This window comes from Gymnogyps californianus, chromosome 1 (genome assembly GCF_018139145.2).
Source record: "Gymnogyps californianus isolate 813 chromosome 1, ASM1813914v2, whole genome shotgun sequence".
NCBI classification, from domain to species: Eukaryota; Metazoa; Chordata; class Aves; order Accipitriformes; family Cathartidae; genus Gymnogyps; species Gymnogyps californianus.
Genome location: NC_059471.1, coordinates 127,524,661 through 127,544,412, shown reverse-complemented (window position 1 = coordinate 127,544,412; position 19,752 = coordinate 127,524,661). Strand labels below are relative to the sequence as shown.

The 19,752-nt window shown below is 50.5% G+C and overlaps 1 protein-coding gene across 3 annotated transcripts in view; it reads left to right on the top strand.

The window, feature by feature from the left end:
- The window catches only part of LSAMP (limbic system associated membrane protein), a 1,011,998-nt gene extending 994,511 nt beyond the window's left edge, over positions 1-17,487 (top strand). For all 3 annotated transcript variants that reach the window (XM_050905213.1, XM_050905195.1, XM_050905204.1), the window contains one exon: positions 17,275-17,487. In XM_050905213.1, the coding sequence (XP_050761170.1) occupies positions 17,275-17,372 (98 nt within the window). In that variant the 3' untranslated portion in view covers positions 17,373-17,487. The remainder of the gene's footprint in view (positions 1-17,274) is intronic.
- Positions 17,488-19,752: the final 2,265 nt, after the last annotated feature.

The window sequence follows — 19,752 nt, the reverse complement described above, 5'->3', positions numbered from 1 at the left end:
ATTTGGATCAAAAGCATAAGCAGACCTAAAATTTTGCAGAGACGGTGGAAGGGACAAGTGAGAAGCTAAAAATTAAATTGCTGCCAGGAGGTTTTTTCACTCTAGTTGTGCGAACTATTCACAGTGAAACACTTCTTTTTTCTCATTCCTCTGTCAAACACCCCCAAGTCTGCCAGTCACATAGTGCTGCACTTGAGGCAGAGAGCATGAAAAGAGGTGCACGGTGAGGTGTTACTGTCTGCTTTATTCCAAGGCAAGAAGGTATGAAAGCAAAACAGGGGCTGAGTATTTTTCCTCTCTCCGTGCTGCCCAAGCATGCCTCAGGTCCAGGCAGCATGGCCCCAACATCCACATGAGCCTTCGGGCTTAAATGCGACCTTGAGATTCTGAAAAAGCGCAGAGACTGGGCACTTCCAGAAAGCAGGCTACAGCGTTTGAAAGCAGTGTTTGAAACTAAATCAACAATAAGGCAGCCAGTCCCTGTATTCACTTAAAAAATCTTGGCCTAGAGCTCCTTAGTATCTTTGTTCTACCGCGGTATGATGAAGATGCACTCAACTCATGGGATGTTCAGAGGCCTAAATAGTTAATGTCTGCACAGAGCTTTGGGGTAGAGTGTTATTACAAACCCATGTTGTTTTGCAAAAGAGCACCTGCCCAAGTAAAGCACCTGCAGGTACTCCCATGAAAAGAACAATAAATGCTGGGTGTTACACCAGCTCCATTTAACTATTCTGCCGTTTTCAAATCAAGCTCTGCTCTTGGCAACTTATTCAGGCTCAGGATGTAGTCACAATTGCCTATTTAAAAGGCAAATCCACAAATACAATTAAAGAAAAGTACCTACAAAAAAAGGAGAGTGGGGGAGGGAGAAATCAAGCTACCATTAAAATTAAATCCCAGAGAGTGATTTGTAAATAACATTCAAGGAGCTGAGAAAAGGAGTAAAGTAGGCCATTGGGAACCTAGTGTGGAAAAATAAATCCAATTAAACACCATTATTGTATGTATTGCAAATGAAACTTGTGCTTGGATATGAAATTAGAGTTGCTGAGGCTGTTCGGGATGTAAGGTTTTGGGTGTTCTTTTTTTAAGCAGAATTTTCAATGACAAATACTTTTGTCTGATGGAAAACCCAGGGCTCTTTCTTTTTATGATTGTTTTTATTATATATCCCTAAATTCCACAGGCAGGCAGTGTTAATTTTTTTCATAGCCAGCCCTGTTTACAGCTGGTTTTGAATTAGTAGCCCATTAAGCTAAATGATAAAGCAAAAACTGCGAGTGAGCAAGGCCAGGATTTCCATACCAAATACCCCTCCTAATCAAGCCGCCAAGGCCATCCTGCACAGCTTCAGTCAATCCTTTGAAACACTTGCCCCTCTGTCTTTGAAGCTGTTATTTTTTTTTCCTTTTACTGCTCCCCATTCTCCTGAGATCATCTTGAAGGACATCCTGGTGTGACATTACTTCTGTGAGGAGTCTCCAGGAATTTGCGGTGCCAAATGCTGGGATATCTCCAGTGACCCAGAACACGCAAAGAGGATTTTGCAGAGGGGGAAAGTAGAGTTTGAATACCCTGGGCCTCATTTGTTTTCTGAAAGCCCCTACTAGCTTCTCCAATGTGGGCGTTCAGCACAGATATTGGCACTTATCTCAACATTTGCTTTTACTTTGCTATTCACCTTCAAAGAAACCTTAGGCTTTAAAATTTTCTTGTTAGACCTTTTTCTGCCTATGAGTTGATGTTCTGAGATGCAGTCCTCAGCTCTCAAATAAGTGTCTCCTCAATGACCAGAATCACAGCCTCCTCCCTCTTTCTCTCTCAGTTTCCATTTCTCTTAAGCCTCGGTAACACTTCCCTGCCCTGTGGAGTTTTGAGCATTAATTTAAAAGGAAGGTGTTTTGAGATGAAGAGCGCTGTAGTCATGCTAAGCATTGCTGTCATTAGCTAGCTGCTGTGGAAACATCTTGCTTTCAGGCAGGCTGGAGACTCAGAAGCAGCCCATTCAACTAAACACATGGGACTTGAATTTGATGAGGCAGTTTCCTAAAAGGCTGGTGGAGCCCAGCTGATTCAGCTCTCAACTGAATTGTCCTTGGTAAATTTTCCAGCCCTCCTGATTTTGCAGCCAGGCACTCAAAATGCCCTGAAATGTCTTCTGGGATGATGCCACATCATCGCATCTTCCTGTCTGCATTGTAACATCATGTTATTAATGGGATGACACAAGACCCGGCTGTCACAAAGGGGGCCTTACTGCATCATCAGGTGGCTTTTCAAAAGGGTTTTTCTTCTGGAAAAGGAGAATTTGCTCATTCCACACCACACCTGCCAATGACAGGGCAAGTGGGATCACTGTTGAACCTCAAAGAGGTCTGTCACAATTACGGCACTAGCTCCGTCTCTGTCCTCCATTGTCCCTTGTCCGCAGCCCTTTGAACATAGACTCCCTCCGCCGTGATTAGCACCTAGTGTCCACGTCAGAATGGCTTAGCCAGACCGATGGGCTTCAAAACCTGCAAGTCTTCCTCACAGGAGTTTTGTGATGAGCGCTTACCACAGACTAACCAGGGGCTTTCTCAGCGTGGTTAGCTTGAATGCCCTGGGAGCTCTGCAAGGGGGATGCTGTGTTTCCCAGAAAGCAGCACATCCAGAACTGCCCACGGGGCATCAAGCGTGCTAGTCTTTGGGGTCTGATCTGACAAAGTCATGGCCATCAACAGGGTGACAAAAGATTTATAGCTATAGTGTGTTAGTAATTAGCGGAGGGGAAGGGAAAAGGAGAATGAGCAGTCCTGTCTTTCTGCCAAAATGCGCACTGATCGGAGAATGACCCTGTATGACTGTAGATCGTAGCTAGTCTCCATTTAGCCGTAGCCTGTGTAGCCTGTACTGTCACTAATGCCTTCATCAGGTGGGTGGGAGCTGGGGGAAGGGAGAAAAGAGATGTTCATTTGGGTCCGATGACCAGAGTGGGAAACAGAGAGCATCTTTCTTTCTAACACCCTCTCAGTTCTCTTCCCTCCCTATGGAGGTCCTAGCTGTGGAGAAGAGAGCTCATCTGTTGCAGTGGTCACCTCCACCCATCCCTGCTCCCCTTTCACTTTCTCTGGTGCATGGCCCCATCAGTTCTGCTGAGCAGGCAGCTCTCATGTCAGTGGGGTCTGCTTTGGTAAAAGGATGAACATGTGAGTATTTCAAAGCTGAGGAGAGAAGCATGGGGGAATACCTCAGAGAGTACAGACTGTAAAGGGTTAACATGTTATGGGGGTTTGCTGACTAGGCAGTGGTGTGGGAACAGTCCACAGAAACCAGCCCTCCCAGTACCGTGTGGCCAGCTAAAGAACCCATCCATCTCTGGAGTCCTCTTCACTGAGGCCAGAGGGTGCTTTCTTAGCTGGGCTCCAAGAAAGGGTCGGTGAAAACCCAAGCCTTCGCAGCCTTTTAAACAAACTAGTTGGCAGAGCTGGGGAAACTGTAGCATAAACAGGCCAAAACAGCCGATCTTGTCGTGTCGTGATCCTGACATAGAAGCTACCAGCAGAGAAAAATAATGGCCATAGGGACCAAGCGCAGGAGGGCATGTTTGGAGCCATGTGCAAGTCTGGTATTTCCATAAATTCTCAGGCATTCAGGGGCCATAGTTCATCTGTACTTGTCACGCTGCTGTGACGTGTGCCTGACTACTTGGAACATGCCTCTCTTCCCTGAAAGCTGGCTGAGCCCCGGGCATCGGCACCTGATAATGCCCATGACCCTGGGTGGGAAGCACAACTCACGGCTCTCCTTGCTTCCTGCTGGTGGTATCCAGCCAGATTTTCCAGAGAGCTCATTCTCCATTTGGTGAGCGCAGACAGAAAGGGGTGGCTCTGCAGGGTGGATGCTCAGGCAGGCCAAGCTTCTCTTGCTGCTCGGGGTCAATGTCTGCCCCTGCCAGGTCTGCAGGCACTGAAGGCTGGGACTGTATTGGGTGCCAAGCCTGCAGGGGTTTCAGGCCAAGGGAACAGGAAGGACAAGACAGGATGAAGGCAGAAGGCCAACATCATATTAATTGTTTCTTGCTATTTCATAGGTACCAGGCAAGGGCTGGCATTGTATCTTATTTTGACCATGTGGTTTAAAGTGAATAAAATCAAAGTCAGAGGTGATGATAGTGTCTTCCAAAAGGGGTAGTAGGCTTGCAGCCGGAAACAGCATCTTAGGGAAAAGAGAAATGTCAAGAATTATTTGTTACTACAGCTACTAACATTGCTTGGTGGGTTTTTCTGAATAGCAACAGACAGTTTCTGATTGCTGAGATGATTGCTTAAAAAAAATTTAAAAACCGGTCTGCTTCTTCCCCCCCAAAAAATGTAAAGAAAAGAAACCAGCTTTCTTAAAGAAAAAAGAGAGACACAGGGGGAAAGAGAAAGAAATGGCTTTATTGCTTGATCTGTTTCTGTACTTTTTGTTCATTAATTTTAATTTAGATTGATTTATTCCAAAATGAGCCCTGGGTTGCATATATTTGCATAACCCTCTCCAGCAGCAATGCTGTGGAGAATCCAGCGAGTGAGGAAGAGCAGCAGCAGAGGGTAGGAACTGAGACTGGAAGTCCCAGAAGATATTCCTCCAAGCTGGGCCCTTGCACTGGGTTAGGGAAGGCATTTCAAGGTCTGTTTAGTCACAGGCATGGCTTTGCATGCATCCAGAACAGCCCTGCAAAACAGAGGTCAGGGCACAGCAGTCAGGTGGGAGAGTGGAGGTTGGGTGAGACCAGTGGGGGAGGAAACACATAACTGCACTGCAGAGATTAGAAACAAACCCATGGAAGAGCAACTGCCGTGGAAAATCAGTTGTCTGGTAGGGACACTGATAGTGTCAGCAGAGTAGCATGGACAGATTACCCTGCAGAGCAGAGCTTGGGCAGGTTATAACCCTCCTTAGACAGATATCCTCAGCCCAGAGGATACTCATAGCCTGATACCATCTGTATGTTAGATGAGTTTCCGAAGCCATCAACTGAACCTTCCTCCTTAGAGACGATGAAGGCAACTTTATACCCACTGCACAGCAGGTGTACCTAAATCCTTGCTCTCTCCCTCTCGCTCTCCTTACTTCCCGTGTTGAGCTGCCAGCGGGCTGACTGGGACCGAAGTGTGGAGGGCAGCAAGGAGGAGGATGAAGAACAGCCACTGTTGTCTTGATTTAATCCTGACGCACAAACAAAAATTCCTCCCACCCCTGAGAGAAAATGACCAAAGAGTAATTCCCACCTTCATCCTCCTCCTCCCCCTTCCATTTCCAGTGTAAACCACTCAAGAATTTGCCTAACAAATTGGCCTCCCCTCTGGTTATTGTCCCAAGTGAACAGTCTCTCCATTCACTAACCCATGACGGTAAGTCGGTTTGGGAAGCGGCAGGTTTATCTTCCCAGCTCAGGCACTGCACCGGGCCCGCTTGTGAACCAGTTGCCATTCAGTGTCTGCTCTGCTGTTGATAAAGCACATTACACATGGCTGGGCTTGCATGATTAATACAGCTGTCTAAGCGCTCTCTCTAAAAACAAAAACAACTGGGAGAAGGGAGGTGTGGGATTTGGGAGGGAGGGGGTGCACAGGGAAAAAGCCAACCATTCCAAAGAAATCAGGCTTGCAGAAAAAGCGGAGTGCTCCTGGCCGGCCTTCCCTCCCGTGGGTGAGCAGGTCTGTCAGCAGAGCTCCCCTGCAAAAGGGAGAGGCCTAGTGGCAAGGCGAGCAAAGGAGAAATGCGCTCGGCCCTTCCCCACCGTCTCCTGCACGTCCCTCTGCAACCTGGGGGATGAGTGCATGGACAGGAGCAAGGGGTCAGGCCACGGAGAAGGATGTGCTATAACCAGCATAGCTTCAGTGAGGTCTGGCCAGGCAGCCTCTATGGTAGGTGTTACAGATACACATGCTTACTGATGGACGATACACTCCTGAGCCAGATCACCTTACACACCATGTGCACACACTCTGTGCTCAGAGGCACATCCCACCGCCACTGAGCAATTTCCAGGCACTCTAGAACATCTAAAGGAGGAACCAGAGTAGCTGCAGGCATCTTTTCCATTGCTGCAGCTCATCCAGTTGAAGGCCGGCTCAGCTGCCTGTGTAAGCTGTATTAACTTTCCCTTTTTAATTACTGGTCTGGGAATGGGCTGTGGGAAGCCACTATGGTTTTGCGCTCTAGCTTTTCCCATGCCTGGACCAGCCATTAAAGCTGTGCTTGCACTGTTAGGGCATTAAGGTCACCAGGAGTCTCACTCTGGAATTGCACACACATACACGCATCCGTACCTTGATGAGAACTACAGGTGACACAAAGTAATATTTACTTAGACCACATGCTTTAGAGACATACACCAGTCTGTGGGCCCAGCTTGACTCCCGTGAAATCTCTTAATTCACTGAAATGCTGAGAGAAGTGCACAGGCTTGTTTATAGTGTTCCCATGATACAGGTCCCATACTTATTGTTCACAAGCAGCCCTTGACGAAGGCTAGCTGAAACCTCCTCCTAGCTTGTTCCACTCCTGGGCAAGGAGGGATGGGGACAAGGGTTGGTTTCTGCTAAGGTCACTGCAGGGGAGTCCCCAGAGAGAAGTGGTGGCCCTAAGAAGACCTCAAGGACAGGTGGGGGGGGCACTGTGCTGCAGGTAGTAGAGGAGAAGGATAGCAAGGGCAGAGGCAGTGATACGACTGGATTTCAGTACCAGAGCAACCTCAAGCATGCTGGTCACGCTCCACCCCGATTTAGTTCTCCTTCTGCTCCACTCTCCTTTCCAGTCACCCCTCAGTGTGTCCCTCCCTCTTCATTTCTCCTCACAGCCACTCAAATCTTTCTTGTGCCAAATATCCAGCAAAGCTTGTGGAAAACCATAGCAGGGATGAAGTGGGTAAACAGACAGACATAAAGCTGATGAAAATATTAATTTTTCAAGAGATTCCAGAGCCTCCGATTAGCAAATCTGCTTCCTAGGGCTGTATGTGCTCTGGCTGAGGGGGGCTATGCTGTTTGTTCCCTATTGAGACACCAGACTGTGTGCTGGTGTCACAGGTCTGCTGTGCCATACACATGCGCTTGGGAGGTGAGCAGGGGAGGGATTGCTGTATCCTAGGAAAGTGAAAAGCAGAAAAACCTCAGATCTTCCCTGTGATGGACCCTGAAAAAGTCTGTCCTATGTATTTTTTGGACGTTTTGCTTGTAGGATGAGAGTCTTCAATGAATGGTTTGAAGACAAAGCAGTCTGAAGTATCAGCAGTCTGATTTTGTATCAGTAGTTTGCCAAGTGGTTTTTTTTTTAAAAATCCCCTCCAGCTGCTAGGGGAATGGAAAGGATGGGAGCTTCAGCTGTGAGAAAACCTTGGAACTTTTTGATATCTACCGGACAGATCTGGTGATGAAAGATCTGTGTAACCTTGCAACGTAGGTGGTCTTCTAGCCACCACCAGCCTCACTGGTCAGGACAACAGTTCAATTCTAGACTAGGAGTACTGTAAACCAGCTCCAGGATAAATGGTGTAAGCAGCCAGCTCTTGAGCACCACGACCTTCTCAGAAAGACACTGAGAAATACAATTTCAGGGATATTCGTTAGACCTCAGGGAAGTATGGGTGCGCTGCATTACAGAATGAATCTTCAGTAAGACATGAGGTATGATAGATGAGTACTTAGTACACCATGAACGAGCTCCAAAACATGGGGAAGAACTGTTCAGTGCTAAAACAGCATGAGCAAATTCTGAAATACATTAAACCGTGTGCTAAGATTGATAGACACCAGAGACATGTCCTTAATCTTGTTGGAGAGTTGCTGGAGGGCATCCTCCCTAGTTTACACAGTTGTACTACCACCTCTAGAAAAGCCAGCCTATTGCCACTGCAGTCACAGTCAAGTTTTAATTACAGGAGCAGAACTGGTAGTGAGAATGGAGTATGAGCAGGTAATGAACAAAATAGTTTCAACATTAAGAACAGGGAGCGAAAAATCGTGTCTTCTTCTCAAAGGGGAGGTGGGGGGGACAGGAAAGTAGTAAGAAAGAAAGCCCCAAATGAACCCTAGTAAGTAGAAGCTGGTAATCCCTAAAGCCTCAGAGTAGAGTGCAAAGCCCTGGAAGAAAGAAATTAATAACTTTCAAAGTATGACCTTGAAAATGGAATTAACAGTATTCCTCCCTTTTAAGCCTTCATGATAATAAAGATTTCATCTTCTGAAGCCCTGGCAAGAGAGTCAACAGACTAGAAAAATTACTTCCTGCAGAGGAGCTGGCAAGTGTAAAACCTAAGACCCCTTCCAGGCTCCAGGGAGTGAGATGACAGAGAGAGACCTGTGTGGTGCATGTCTCCATTCCCTTGCACCTTCTTCTTTAGAGGTTTTTTTTCATTCCTCCCTCATTTTTGGTCCTCTTCTTTGCTCAAGAAGCAGGACTCCAGCCTTCACTGTAAGTAGTCAGCCTGTCAACAGCATGGAGCCCAGAGCTGCTCCGGGTGGAGAGCACTTCGAAAAACAGCAGGCCAGCTCTACTTGGGTTGCCATGACTCCTTCCTTCGCATCACAGACAAGTCCTCCTAGCCTGGCCCATGCCTCCTCCTGGCCTCACTTCCATTTAGAAACTCATGGGGGCTGATTGTCCCCTTACACCAGGTTTTACCTTGCATTCTTTGACAGGATCGCAAGGGCAGATTCCCCAAAGCAAATAAGAAGCCTGTAGCTCTCTGATGCCCATTGAAACTTCGCTGTGGGCTCTCCTCCATCAGCACTGCAGATATGTCAAGCCCTGGAGTCTTGTTAATGTAAATAAGAGAAAAACTGGCACCCGCTGTCTCTTTTCCTGTCTCCATTTCGGTTTACTCAGATGATGGGACCCAGAACCCAGTAGAACATTCTAGATTGGTGAATGTGGGTGTGAAACGTGTAGATGGGTGGGTGATTTTTTCCCTCTGGGTATGGACCAGCAATGTAACTGCTGTCTGCTTGCATCTCAAATGACCCTTTCTAAATGTCTGTGTTGGGAATCTTGAAAGTCATAGGTTCAATTTCTGCTGGCGGTGGTCATGTTGCTTACAACATTTGGAGGTGTGCCTCTGTGCAACTAAGCAGACTTGTGGCTTTGCTTACAAGTCTGGCCTCGTTTCAGCGAGAGTTACATGGCATGGCATGGCACAGCCTCTATCCCCCTCTCTTACGGGCCCCTTCAGGGGTGCTATTGGTGTTACAAAAGGGAGTTGGAGGGAGTGAGGGGACGAAGGGGGAGTATCTGTGTGGAGGAAGTGGAATGGGCTAGAAACTTTACCACCACCGCCTGCAACCTCTGCTTCTTGCTACCATAGTGGGTAGATGGCTTGCTTTTGATGGGGATGACCAACCAGCAGGTCAGATCTGCCCTCCAAAGCAGTTTTACCAAGGATACTGTTGCGTAGTGGTTGTGGAGAGATGCAGACCGATGGGGATCAGACTCTGTGCCACGAAAACGTGGCCATATTGGGCTGCCTCAGGCAAAAGTGGCTCAGAGCATGCAGAGCTGGCACCCTTCCTTTAGCATGGTCCAGCGGGGGCTTCGCTGTGCAGGACCCCCGGGTCTTCCCGCAGGTGTGCGTAGCCATTAACCCTGGGTGTTAATCTGCCAACCGGTGCCGGTTCCCAGCCCGCAGGCCTGCCTGGGGCGGGCAGGCGGGCCGGGCGAGCGCCCAGAGCTTCGTTTTTTCTTGGCCTTCGGCTGCCACCTCGCGGGGAAGAGGCGATTTGGCGGCAGCGGCGGCTCCCCCCCCACCCCCGGCCCGGCCCCGCCGCCCCGCAGCTCCTGCCGCGGGTTTGTGGCCAAGCAAGGCAGGCGGGAACCCCAGCAAACGCCCCGGCAGCAGGGACGCAAAGCAGAGGCTACCGGGGTGCGTGTGCCAGCCGGAGGGGGAGTGTTGTACGCCTGCATGCCGCAGAGCTCGCAGCTCCCCTTCACGTACGGCTCGGGCCCTCTCTCTGACATGTTTGTTGGGATTTGAGCTTCGCCTGGCACCACATCCATGCCTAAAGAGCTCTGTAGGGATCCCCACTTTTTCTCCTGTAGTTCTGACCCGGGCTGGTACTGACTCCTTGCCTTTGCATTCCTGGTACTAACTGCCTCTTCCCATACCTCTCTCCCACCATTCCTGCTTCCCTATGCCTGATCTGGGTTTAATTTCCTCGCTTCATCTCCCCTTCTCCCAGGATCTGTTCTCATTACCTGTCCAACCTGCATGCTCCCATCAGCTCCTACATTTCCCCATCCTCACCCTGGCTGACATCTCCTCCTCTTGCCCTCTTCAGTGTCCTGAGCTGAGCGTGCCCATCTTTCCATTTTGATTGAAGACCTTCCCTGCTATCGTTTCCTGTGCTGTAGCCCTGCGTTGGTATAAATGTAAGGCTCATCATATCGCCTCAGTCCATATTACCCCCTTCTTATATCCCTCATCACAGCAGCCTTTTCCTATGCCTCTGACAATCTTCCTCCCATATTTATCACCTCCTTATGCAGCCCCTGACCCCGAATGGGCACTATAGACTTTGAGAGGCCAACGCCAGCCATGAGGCAGGGCATGTACAGGGCTACCGAGCAGCCTTCTGACCTTGGCCGCTGCTGCCGAGGCTGTGTGTTGCAGTGCCTTGTAGCACTATAAATTCAAGGCTTGAAGGCAGGGAGAAAAAGGGCCCTTTTATTCATCCCACAAAGGTCAGACCTCAGAAGTCTGCTCCCCTCTCGGTGATTTCTGCAGCTAGCCTCATCTCTGGAGGTTGAGCCTGTGCCATGGAGGATGCACCACTGGAGTCTCGGTTGCTTAGGCCTTGGGGGGCATCATGCCAAGTCCTCTCACAACTAAACTGTGCTCCCTTCAGCTGCCTGGGTAGCATCCGCTGAGGGCTCGGTAATAGCTGTGCCCCAGGTTTGGTGGGGAGACTTGCAGCTCTGTGATTCAGGACTTGAGCATTCAGTCGCCACCAGTCTCTTGACACTGGGTAACTTCTTTCTTAACAGTTTCCTTGACAAAAAGCTCATCTCTCTCTTTCCTAGGGAGATCTGAACACACCCTAGCTAATTCTTCCCACACTGAGCAGTTTCCTTAGCCTGGCTCTCCTGTAGTCAGCAGAGGAGACTCCAGAGCAGGGAGTGACTGAGACAGTTTTAATCTAGCCAGTTCAGGTAGCCATTAGTAACGGGTAGCGTGCCAGGCTTCCTGTTAATGCCAAGGTCCTAAATTCAAAGGAGAACGTAACACCCAAATTTAATGTGTGGCCATAATATCACTTCTGGCAGCTGACTGACACTGTGCTCCTTAAAAGTTGAGGGAAGTTGTGGATATGGACGTCTTCAGGCAGTCCGGAAGTGACTGGACAAGTTCATGGAAGAAAAAATGAATCTGTCAAGGAGTGCAGCTTCCGCTGGCTCAGGATGACTCTGAAGCACCTGAGGCAGGCCAGTATGATGCCATGGTGGCCATGTGCTCCTGGCTGCCCCCACCCAGCACCTGCAGGAGACAGGACTGAAGGTTAAACAAGACCCTTGGACTGACCTAGTAGAGCTGATCTTTTCTTGTGGTATGCTCCTTTTGGAGGCAGGCTGTTTTTGAGGAAGAGAGGAGCTCTTGGCTTTGCAATCTTGTTGTGGTTTGCTGTGAATGTAAGCAGCACCCTGCTTTTCCCCTCTCCCTCCACTATCTCACCCAAGCCCCACCACCCTTCTTGCCATGTCTTTTCCTACAGCCTTCACAGGAGCAGTTCATGAGCCATCACACACACACACACACACGCGTGCGCGCACACACACGCGCACGCACACACGCACGCATTACAGCGTTAAAGCTGTACCATGCAAACTAGCATACGTGTGAAACCTGGGCTAGGCTAGCTTGCAGCCCTCTGGGGAGGAGCAAGTGTAGCAAGCCCAGCTGTGCTGTGGCAGTTGTACGGGGGTGCCTAAAACCTGTGTGGGCCCAAAGCACTGAGCCACTGAGGTGGTCCCAGGAAAGTCATTCAAGATGTGTGAGGTCTGTGGGGACCCCCTCCCCAAGGATGTTGAAGGCAGATAGATTTGTGTAGCTGTTTACCTTTTTCTGAAAGACCAAATCTCTGCACTGTTGCAAAGCATCAGAGCAGAAAAATGTTCCGAGGGACAGTCACTGGCTTTCTTTTTTTTACGATTAAAATATTTTTCCTCCTCAAGCCTTGCTCTCAGACACAGCAGAAGTATTTTGGCTGCTGCTCTTCCACTTAAAAAAAATAAAATCAGCCCAAGGCAAACACCCAGCATGGGATTGTTCCACCTGCCCTGTTGATGCTTGTAAAGGGCTATGCAAACAGGGCCTTACAATGGGAAAGGTCAGGCAGCCTTAGCAGTAGCAGGTGCCACTGGCTCTGCATATGAGGCTGGCAAAGCTCTTGCAGCACCGCCTGAGCAGCACACGGCACGTGAGAGCACCATGCTGCGTGGAAGGGTTTGCCTGCAGGAGGGTGAGGCACCAGGTGAAATTGCTGAAGTCCCACGCTGAAGGGCCTCACCGCCCCTTCCACATCCCCACTCGAAAGTATGGAGGTGTTCTCCCAGAAGTGTCAGGAAAATACCCCTGGAGCCTCTCTGTGCGAGGCTGGTGCATGGGGCCATTACACGCAGGTGCGCAGGAGCAGCGAGGTCACGGTGGCACGGCTCCGTTTTTCCCGTGGTTAGGTTTAAGGACATGGTTTAGGGTTACCCTGCCTTGGGGAGAGGGGTGGGATGGGGGCTGCACGTGGTCCTCTTCAGCCCTGAGAGAGCTACAGCTCTCTAAATCTTGGCCAAGGCTACCTTGTGCTGTGACACCAATGCAGATCACCCAGGCTGAATGCGTGGCACGGACAAACCCTTGGAAACATGGGGCGCGGTGTCCTGTGAGGCTGTTGCAGCATGGTTGGGCACCGTGGCAGGGGTCCAGCTGCATCTGCACTGGGTATCTAAATGTCTCACTCTTTGGAGCAAGGAAGAGAAGTGCAGTTGTTTTGCCCTTGCCAATTTTCAGTCTGTTCCTTCTTGATTTGATTAATGTGATCCGACTTGGTCAGCTGTTTGGGGCCTGGGGTCCCTTAAGGGTTTAGTTGTGAAATGCTGCCAGATATTCATATTAACTCATCATCATCAGAAACCCAATTTCCTTCCCTGGCTGCGGTGGAAGAAACCCCCCTTCAACGCTATTGCGTGGTCACAAACTTCGCAGCGCTGCCAAACTGCAGGGGAATGATTAGCCCGGGAGATGATCGGCTTGCAGAGCAAATTCCCAGAGCACAGGCTCAAGGTTACGGAGGCGGCAGACGGCAGAGAAAGCGCCGCTCTCTTGCTAAAGCCCCCTGCGCCCGCTGAAGGGGTCACTTCTGGGCTCCGAGCACCAGGGAGCGCGGACCTTGCTCGGTGCAGAGGTGGCGGAGCTCCGGGCCGAGGGCCAGGTGCGGTAACCCGAGTCCGTGCCCAGGCCAGGCCGGGCAGGGGAGCGCAGCCGGGTCGCACAGGGGTTTTCTGGGGCTCTCGCTGGCTCTCCCCGGGTCTCCCAGGGCCGCGGGCTCGCTGCGGCGGCGGGCGGCAGCGGGGGCGGCTCCGCGGGGGCGGCGGCGGCGGCCGCCAGGGGGCAGCGGAGACCGCGGCGTCGCGCGCTGCTGGCGCGGCGGGAGGCGGGGCGCGCGGGGCGTCTGTGCGTGCGCGAGGTGTACCTGCCTGCGGGTGCGCGTGCTCGCGGGGGGGGGCTGGCTGTGGGTGTGGGGGGTTGCGTGTGTGTGGCGTGTGTGTGCGCCTGTGTGTGTGTGTGTGTGTGTGTGTGTGTGTATGGGGGTGGGTGTGCGCGGACGGGCGTGTCCGCGTGTGCATGGACGTGTGCGTGCATGCACCTGTGCGGCTGGGTGGGTGTGCTTGCGGGTGCGCGTGGGTGGAGTGGAGAGTGTGCAGGTGTGGGGTGTGGTTGTGCACGCGCGTGTGTACGCGTTCGGCAGCGCGCGCACGCACGTGTGACAAATGCAGTGCCGCTGCAGGGGGCTGGCGCACTCCTCCCGGTGTGGACATTCACCCGTGGGCATGTGGGTGCCTCGGCTCCCGCATCAGTGGCTCATGCAGTCCACAGCAGCCTGCACACACACACACACACACGTACACACGTACACAACACACACGCACACACACACACGTGTCATCATGCAAACATGAGCTGTCCCAGCCAGCCAGACCGCAGCATGGCAATACCGAGGTGTGGCTAGGAAAGAAGACTTAAAGTGATAGAGTGAATTGAAAACAGATACTATTTCCTGCACAAAATCTCACTCAAAGATGAATATTTTATTTTCTTCTAACATTTTCTTTTTTTTTTTAAAGTTCGAGCAAGTAGTTCCCCCCCCAAAGCATAAATTCTCAAATTTTTCAAGATTTTATTTTGCGATTGAACTATAACCTTCCCACATTTTTCCAATACATGTGACACGAATGTAGCATACGTGGCATGTACTTTAGCTAGCTCTGCTCTAAGACACAGAGATTACATGCAGCCCCCAGGGTTATGTGCAGGGGCTGCAGCAGCTTTGAACCAGACTGGGTCCCAGGCCTCCCAAGCAGCTTAACACGCTGCCCAGCGCCCAGACAGCTACACACGGCCCGTTGGTGCAAACAACTGCTGGTATTGGCATGTGCTGGTGTGCAGAAGATGATCAGGACTGCATGTGGAGAGGCTTCTGCGGCCAGCCCCACCACTTCACAGGGAGCTTAGCAGGGAAACATGAGGACACTCGCACCATTTTTCAGCTGTGGAGATGGAAGTCTTGGCTTGTCAGATATCCTCAAGCTTACGCACAGAAGCTCAAGCAGAGCAGAAGCTCGTGTGACCCTCTCCCAAGTCATTCATCACACCATGCCTTGTGTGTCCTCCCTTATACCTAGGTATTGCAGAAGCTCATCTCTTTGCCATACCGTACCATACCATACCATACCATACCGTACCATACCATACCATACCATACCTTTATCCCCCACCTCCCACCAAGCACACAACCCTGAGCCATGCACTTACACATATTAATGCAGGAGTACCCAGCCAAGGCCAAACACCCCTGCCTCTGCTGTGCTAGGTGTGCGTTGCGTGCCTCCGTAGGTACATATGCCTTTGCTGTGATTGTGTGTGCACCTTAGAAAAGTGGCAAGGAGGGGGATGGTTGCCACGTATGTATGTGTTACATACATGTCCATATATGTGTTAGACAAATAGTATTATTTTAGCCAAATAGTAAAAATGTGATGGCGAAAATAGTAAAAATGTGATGGTTGAAAACTTTTTGTGGGCAACACGCCCTGCCTGGTGTGTTCTTGGTTATTTGCTGGGCAAGAGGAGTCATGTTTTGGGACTTCTTCACTGCTAATATGGGATGCAAATGCTCCCAAACAGCCTTCCCCCAATTATTTGACCATGAAAGATGCCTTCTCTGAAACATAGGTCAGATAAGTGTAGTAGCTGAACTTAAACTTGTTCCTGAGCTCAGAGGGGGAAACAAGTACCTGTCACCCAAACAAGGAGTGAAAAAACAGTGTTGTAGATTTGTGTGACAAGCCATAAAGGACAAGCAGGGACTAAGTGACAAAAGAAGCCATAGATGGAATATAAATTTTCCACACAATTCAGCACATACTTAATAATGAAAGAATAAAACTGGGGCACAAACAGCTGATCTAGTAAGTGATGGGCTACGTTAGGAAGAAATCACACAAATGAAAGCGCTACAGAATTTCAGGGGCTCTGGGGACATCCTTCTTGGAGTGCTGCATTTTAGTCACCAGCTAGCGTTTAATAGCCTGTGGCACCCATGCTCCACCCAGCAGAGGGGCTCTTCGCCTGGTAAACTCTGCAGGTTGTGAGAGGGAGCAATTGGACTTCGATCCCATGGGGCTCTCCTGAACAGGGCCCTTTTTTTTTGGCTCCCCCCTGGCATTAGAAATAGCTCTTCTTGGTAGTAAGCATGTCTTCTTTCTTCCACAGCGGGATCAGTCCCAACATATGGACTCATCTCCATCTCCACACTTCAGCATCTTCCTGCACCCCTTCTGTGTAAAACACTGCATATACATACACATATATGTATATGTGTAAACATACATATGCATATACATATATGTGTACATACATGTACATGTACCTATATATGTGTACATGTACATGCATGTGTACATACACATATAAATGTACATGTATGTGTACATGTGTACACCTATGTGTACACATACATGATGAGCATGCGTTTACAAAACCATAGCCATGTACACCTCCCTGCCCCATTGTAAAGAAAAGGCTGCCAGGGCTTGGTATTACAGGGTGAATTTAAAACAGCGTCGCTGCCTTTAAAGTCATCCAGAAAAGGGAACCCATAAATGAGAGGATGAATGAGAAGATGTCAGGAGTGTTAGCACTTAATATTCCTGGAGCGAGGCTGCGTTATTTGTTGCTGCGGCAGAGCGCTCCTCCCTGCCCCCTCTGACAGACCCCTGTGCATGCGCGCACGCACGCACGCGTGCAAGTTCGTTTCCCACCCTCATGAAAAGCCAACCTCCCTGGCACACCCTGCACCCTCACCCCATAGGTGTCATGCCACGGGGCCATAAACACAACAGCGAAGCCTTCCTCCACCCCGATTAAGGAAGAAATAATTGTGGCACAGCCCCTGGAAGGGGAGGTGTCCGCTGGTTGGGCCCATGTTTTATTGATCGGACCGCTGTGATGAATCAGCCCCCGCGGAGCCGGTGTCTGGCTGCAGACAGGCACTGGCCACCGCGCAGAATTACAACGAGCCCTGGCATCCCAGGGCCACCGCCAGGAAGGTGGCGGAGCGGGGAGGTGCGGGGCTGGTGGCCGGCAGGTGTGCCGTGCAAAGATGCGAGCCGTACCCCGCGCCAGGCGGCCAGTGGCTCCTGGCCGGAGGCACGGCGAGGGATGGGATGAGGTCGGCAGCTGGGGTTGAGCCTTCCCGCTTGCTCCAGGCCCTGTTTCTCCAGCCCGGGTGTTGCTTAGGGAGAGCCGTGTGCCGCCGGAGCACTGTGCGGGAGGGGAGGATGCCGGGGAGCTGGCGGGCGGGAGCCTGCAGTCGGGCTGGACGGAGGCTCACTTAAGCGGGAAGGCGGCTGTGCCCCGCTGCCCCGGCCCCCTGCCGCAGGAGCTGCCCCGGAGTGAAGCGCCGTGTTCCTGTGTTACCCCCGTCTCACCCAGCCGCGTGTAATCTTGTCCTCTTTTCTCTCCCTTCTCGCACCCTGCAGGACCCGGCACAGGGAGAGTAGACAACGGCTCCATGAGTTTGGCCGTCCCACTGTGGCTGCTGGCAGCGTCCCTGCTCTGCCTACTCAGCAAATGTTAATACAAATCAGAATTAAAAATAATAATAATAATTAATAATAATTAAAAAAAAACAACACAAAAACAACAACAACACACAAAACAAAACGCGTTATACAGGAGACAGAGCGAAGAGAGGGGAGAGAGAAAAAAGAGAGAGAGGGAGAGGGAGAGAGAGGACTGTTTCTTTCACAACTTTTGTGTGTTCAGGAGCGAAGAGGGGGGGAGAGGAAAAATTACAGCAAAGAAGACTCAGCAACATTTAATCCGAAACATGAAAAGCCGGCTGTCAAGTCACCGACCGTCTAGGAGGCAACACGAAGCAAGGGAAAGAATGGGGCACCAGCAAGGATCGTGTCGCCGGAGGATGCTGCAATGTAAACAATCCAACAAAACCCGCAAAGCCAATCGAACGGAAGATCCCTTTTCTTTTCTCTCCTCCTTCCTCTTTTCCATACTCCCTCACCCTCCTTCCTTCCTCCTCTTTCTTTCTTTTGCAGAAAGAGGTCTTTGCTTCGGTGTCTATAGCCACTTAACTTTTTTGATGCCCTGGGTCATTTTTGTGAGCCGATGCTCAGCCAGTTCATATTTTTGAAAACAAAAAAAAAAAAAGGGGGAAAAAAAAAAGCCACAAACCAGAGCAAGTCACCTGAAGCTCTCTGCACACTGGTGTCCTGTGAAGAACCCCTTCCTCTCTTCACTTCACCCTGCGCTCCTGTGCACCCAGCCCTTGCTAAACACCTTCTTTCCTGTCCCCTCCTTCATGCAACATCGCGCTCACTGGCCTGAACTAAAGCTGTGTCAACTCTACTGAAAACATACTTTTCTTTTTTTTTTAATCCTCTTCCTCTCCCCCCTCAATTTGACCAGGTGTCTTTCTCTTTCTCCCGTGTATCCCTGTGTGTGTGCGTGCATGCGTGTATGTGTGGCTCTCGCTCCGTCTTCTCTTTCTCTCTTTCTCTTGCTCTCTCTAAGCATGCAAAAGGAACAGTCCACGTGTACATATGCTCATCCTGCTGTAGATAATGTCCTGCCTTGTAAGTGTGAGACAAGATGCTGAGAGATCACTCAGGCAGAGAAGGGGGGTGAGGAGAGAGGGGCAGCTGCAACACAGGTTCCATGGTGTCCCCTCTCCGGCGTCCTCACTGGCTTTTTGACTCCTGGCCACCTTGCAAGAGTCAGTCTGCACCCTTGTTTAGCCTTTTTTTCTCTCCCACCTGCAACCTGTCTGGCTCTCAGCCTTCAAGTACCAGCATAGCAGCCCTTGCTATGCATGAGTGCTTGCACGCATGCATGGGGGTGTGCACACGTGTGCATTTGTCCAAATAAGCAGAAGAAACCAGGACTGGCCTGCAGCACTACGGAGTGCAGAGTGCGGCTGCCCACTCCTCCTGGGGAGGGGAGACTGGGCCAGTGGGATGTGAGTGATGAGACCTTGGACATCACCAAGCAGCCATTCCTGTAGGTATAGTGTGTGCGTAGGAACGATGCTTCAACGTGAAAACCACAATCTGGTCATTCCTAACCATTTTGGTAGTCATGCAAAAATAGAGCCAACACCCTTTTTTGTTGTTGTTCTTACTGTCCTCCCTGTTATAAAAGGAAACATATGCTATGTAAGGGTGAATGTGTGTGCGTGTGTGTGCATGTGTGTATTGTACACCACTGCTACTACAAAGCTCACTTTGCAAATTCCACATTTGAAACAAATTGGGTCAGAAAATGTCCAGGACCTGTGAATGTAAGAAAAAAACCAAATATCAGGTCCAAAATCGTGGGCTTATAAAGAAGGAGCTTAAAGTGGTGCAGCAAAGAAGGAGGCAGCACAATTTGCCTTGTGCTTCTCTTTTCTCATCTGAAGGGTACTGGTCTTGCTGGAGAGGGCTATCACTTGCCATCACCCTTCCCGTGGCAGAATCACATGCAGAGGTGCCAACAGGAGATGATCCAGTGGCTCCTGAGTGAGGAGAAGGAGAGGGAGCGAACAGGCTGTGGAGAAACAGGGTTAAAGAAAATGCTGAGTGATGGCTGGAAGTTGCCACACCAGCAACACGTCTGCTGCAGGAGCCAGAGTGAGCAGTGGGAGAGGGGAAGCCAACAGTCGTGCACTCCAGTGGCTGCGGTGTGGGCAGGGGCAGTGGGGAGAAGACTCGTGTTTCCTGGCCAGTCACGAGCCCTAGCATCCACAGCAGCAAAGATGATAAAACACAGGTTTATCAGGTAGCCACTTTTTTTTGGGGGGGAGGGATGTGCAGGGAGGAACTTGCCTTAGCCCACACAAGTCGAGTGACCACCCCACACAGTACAGTGTTTTACAGGTGCTTGGCACCACTGACCTTTCAAGCACCAGCAAGCTTGCTTTTCTGTCTCTGCCTGTGAATTGGTGCAGTAGCAGCACGCTT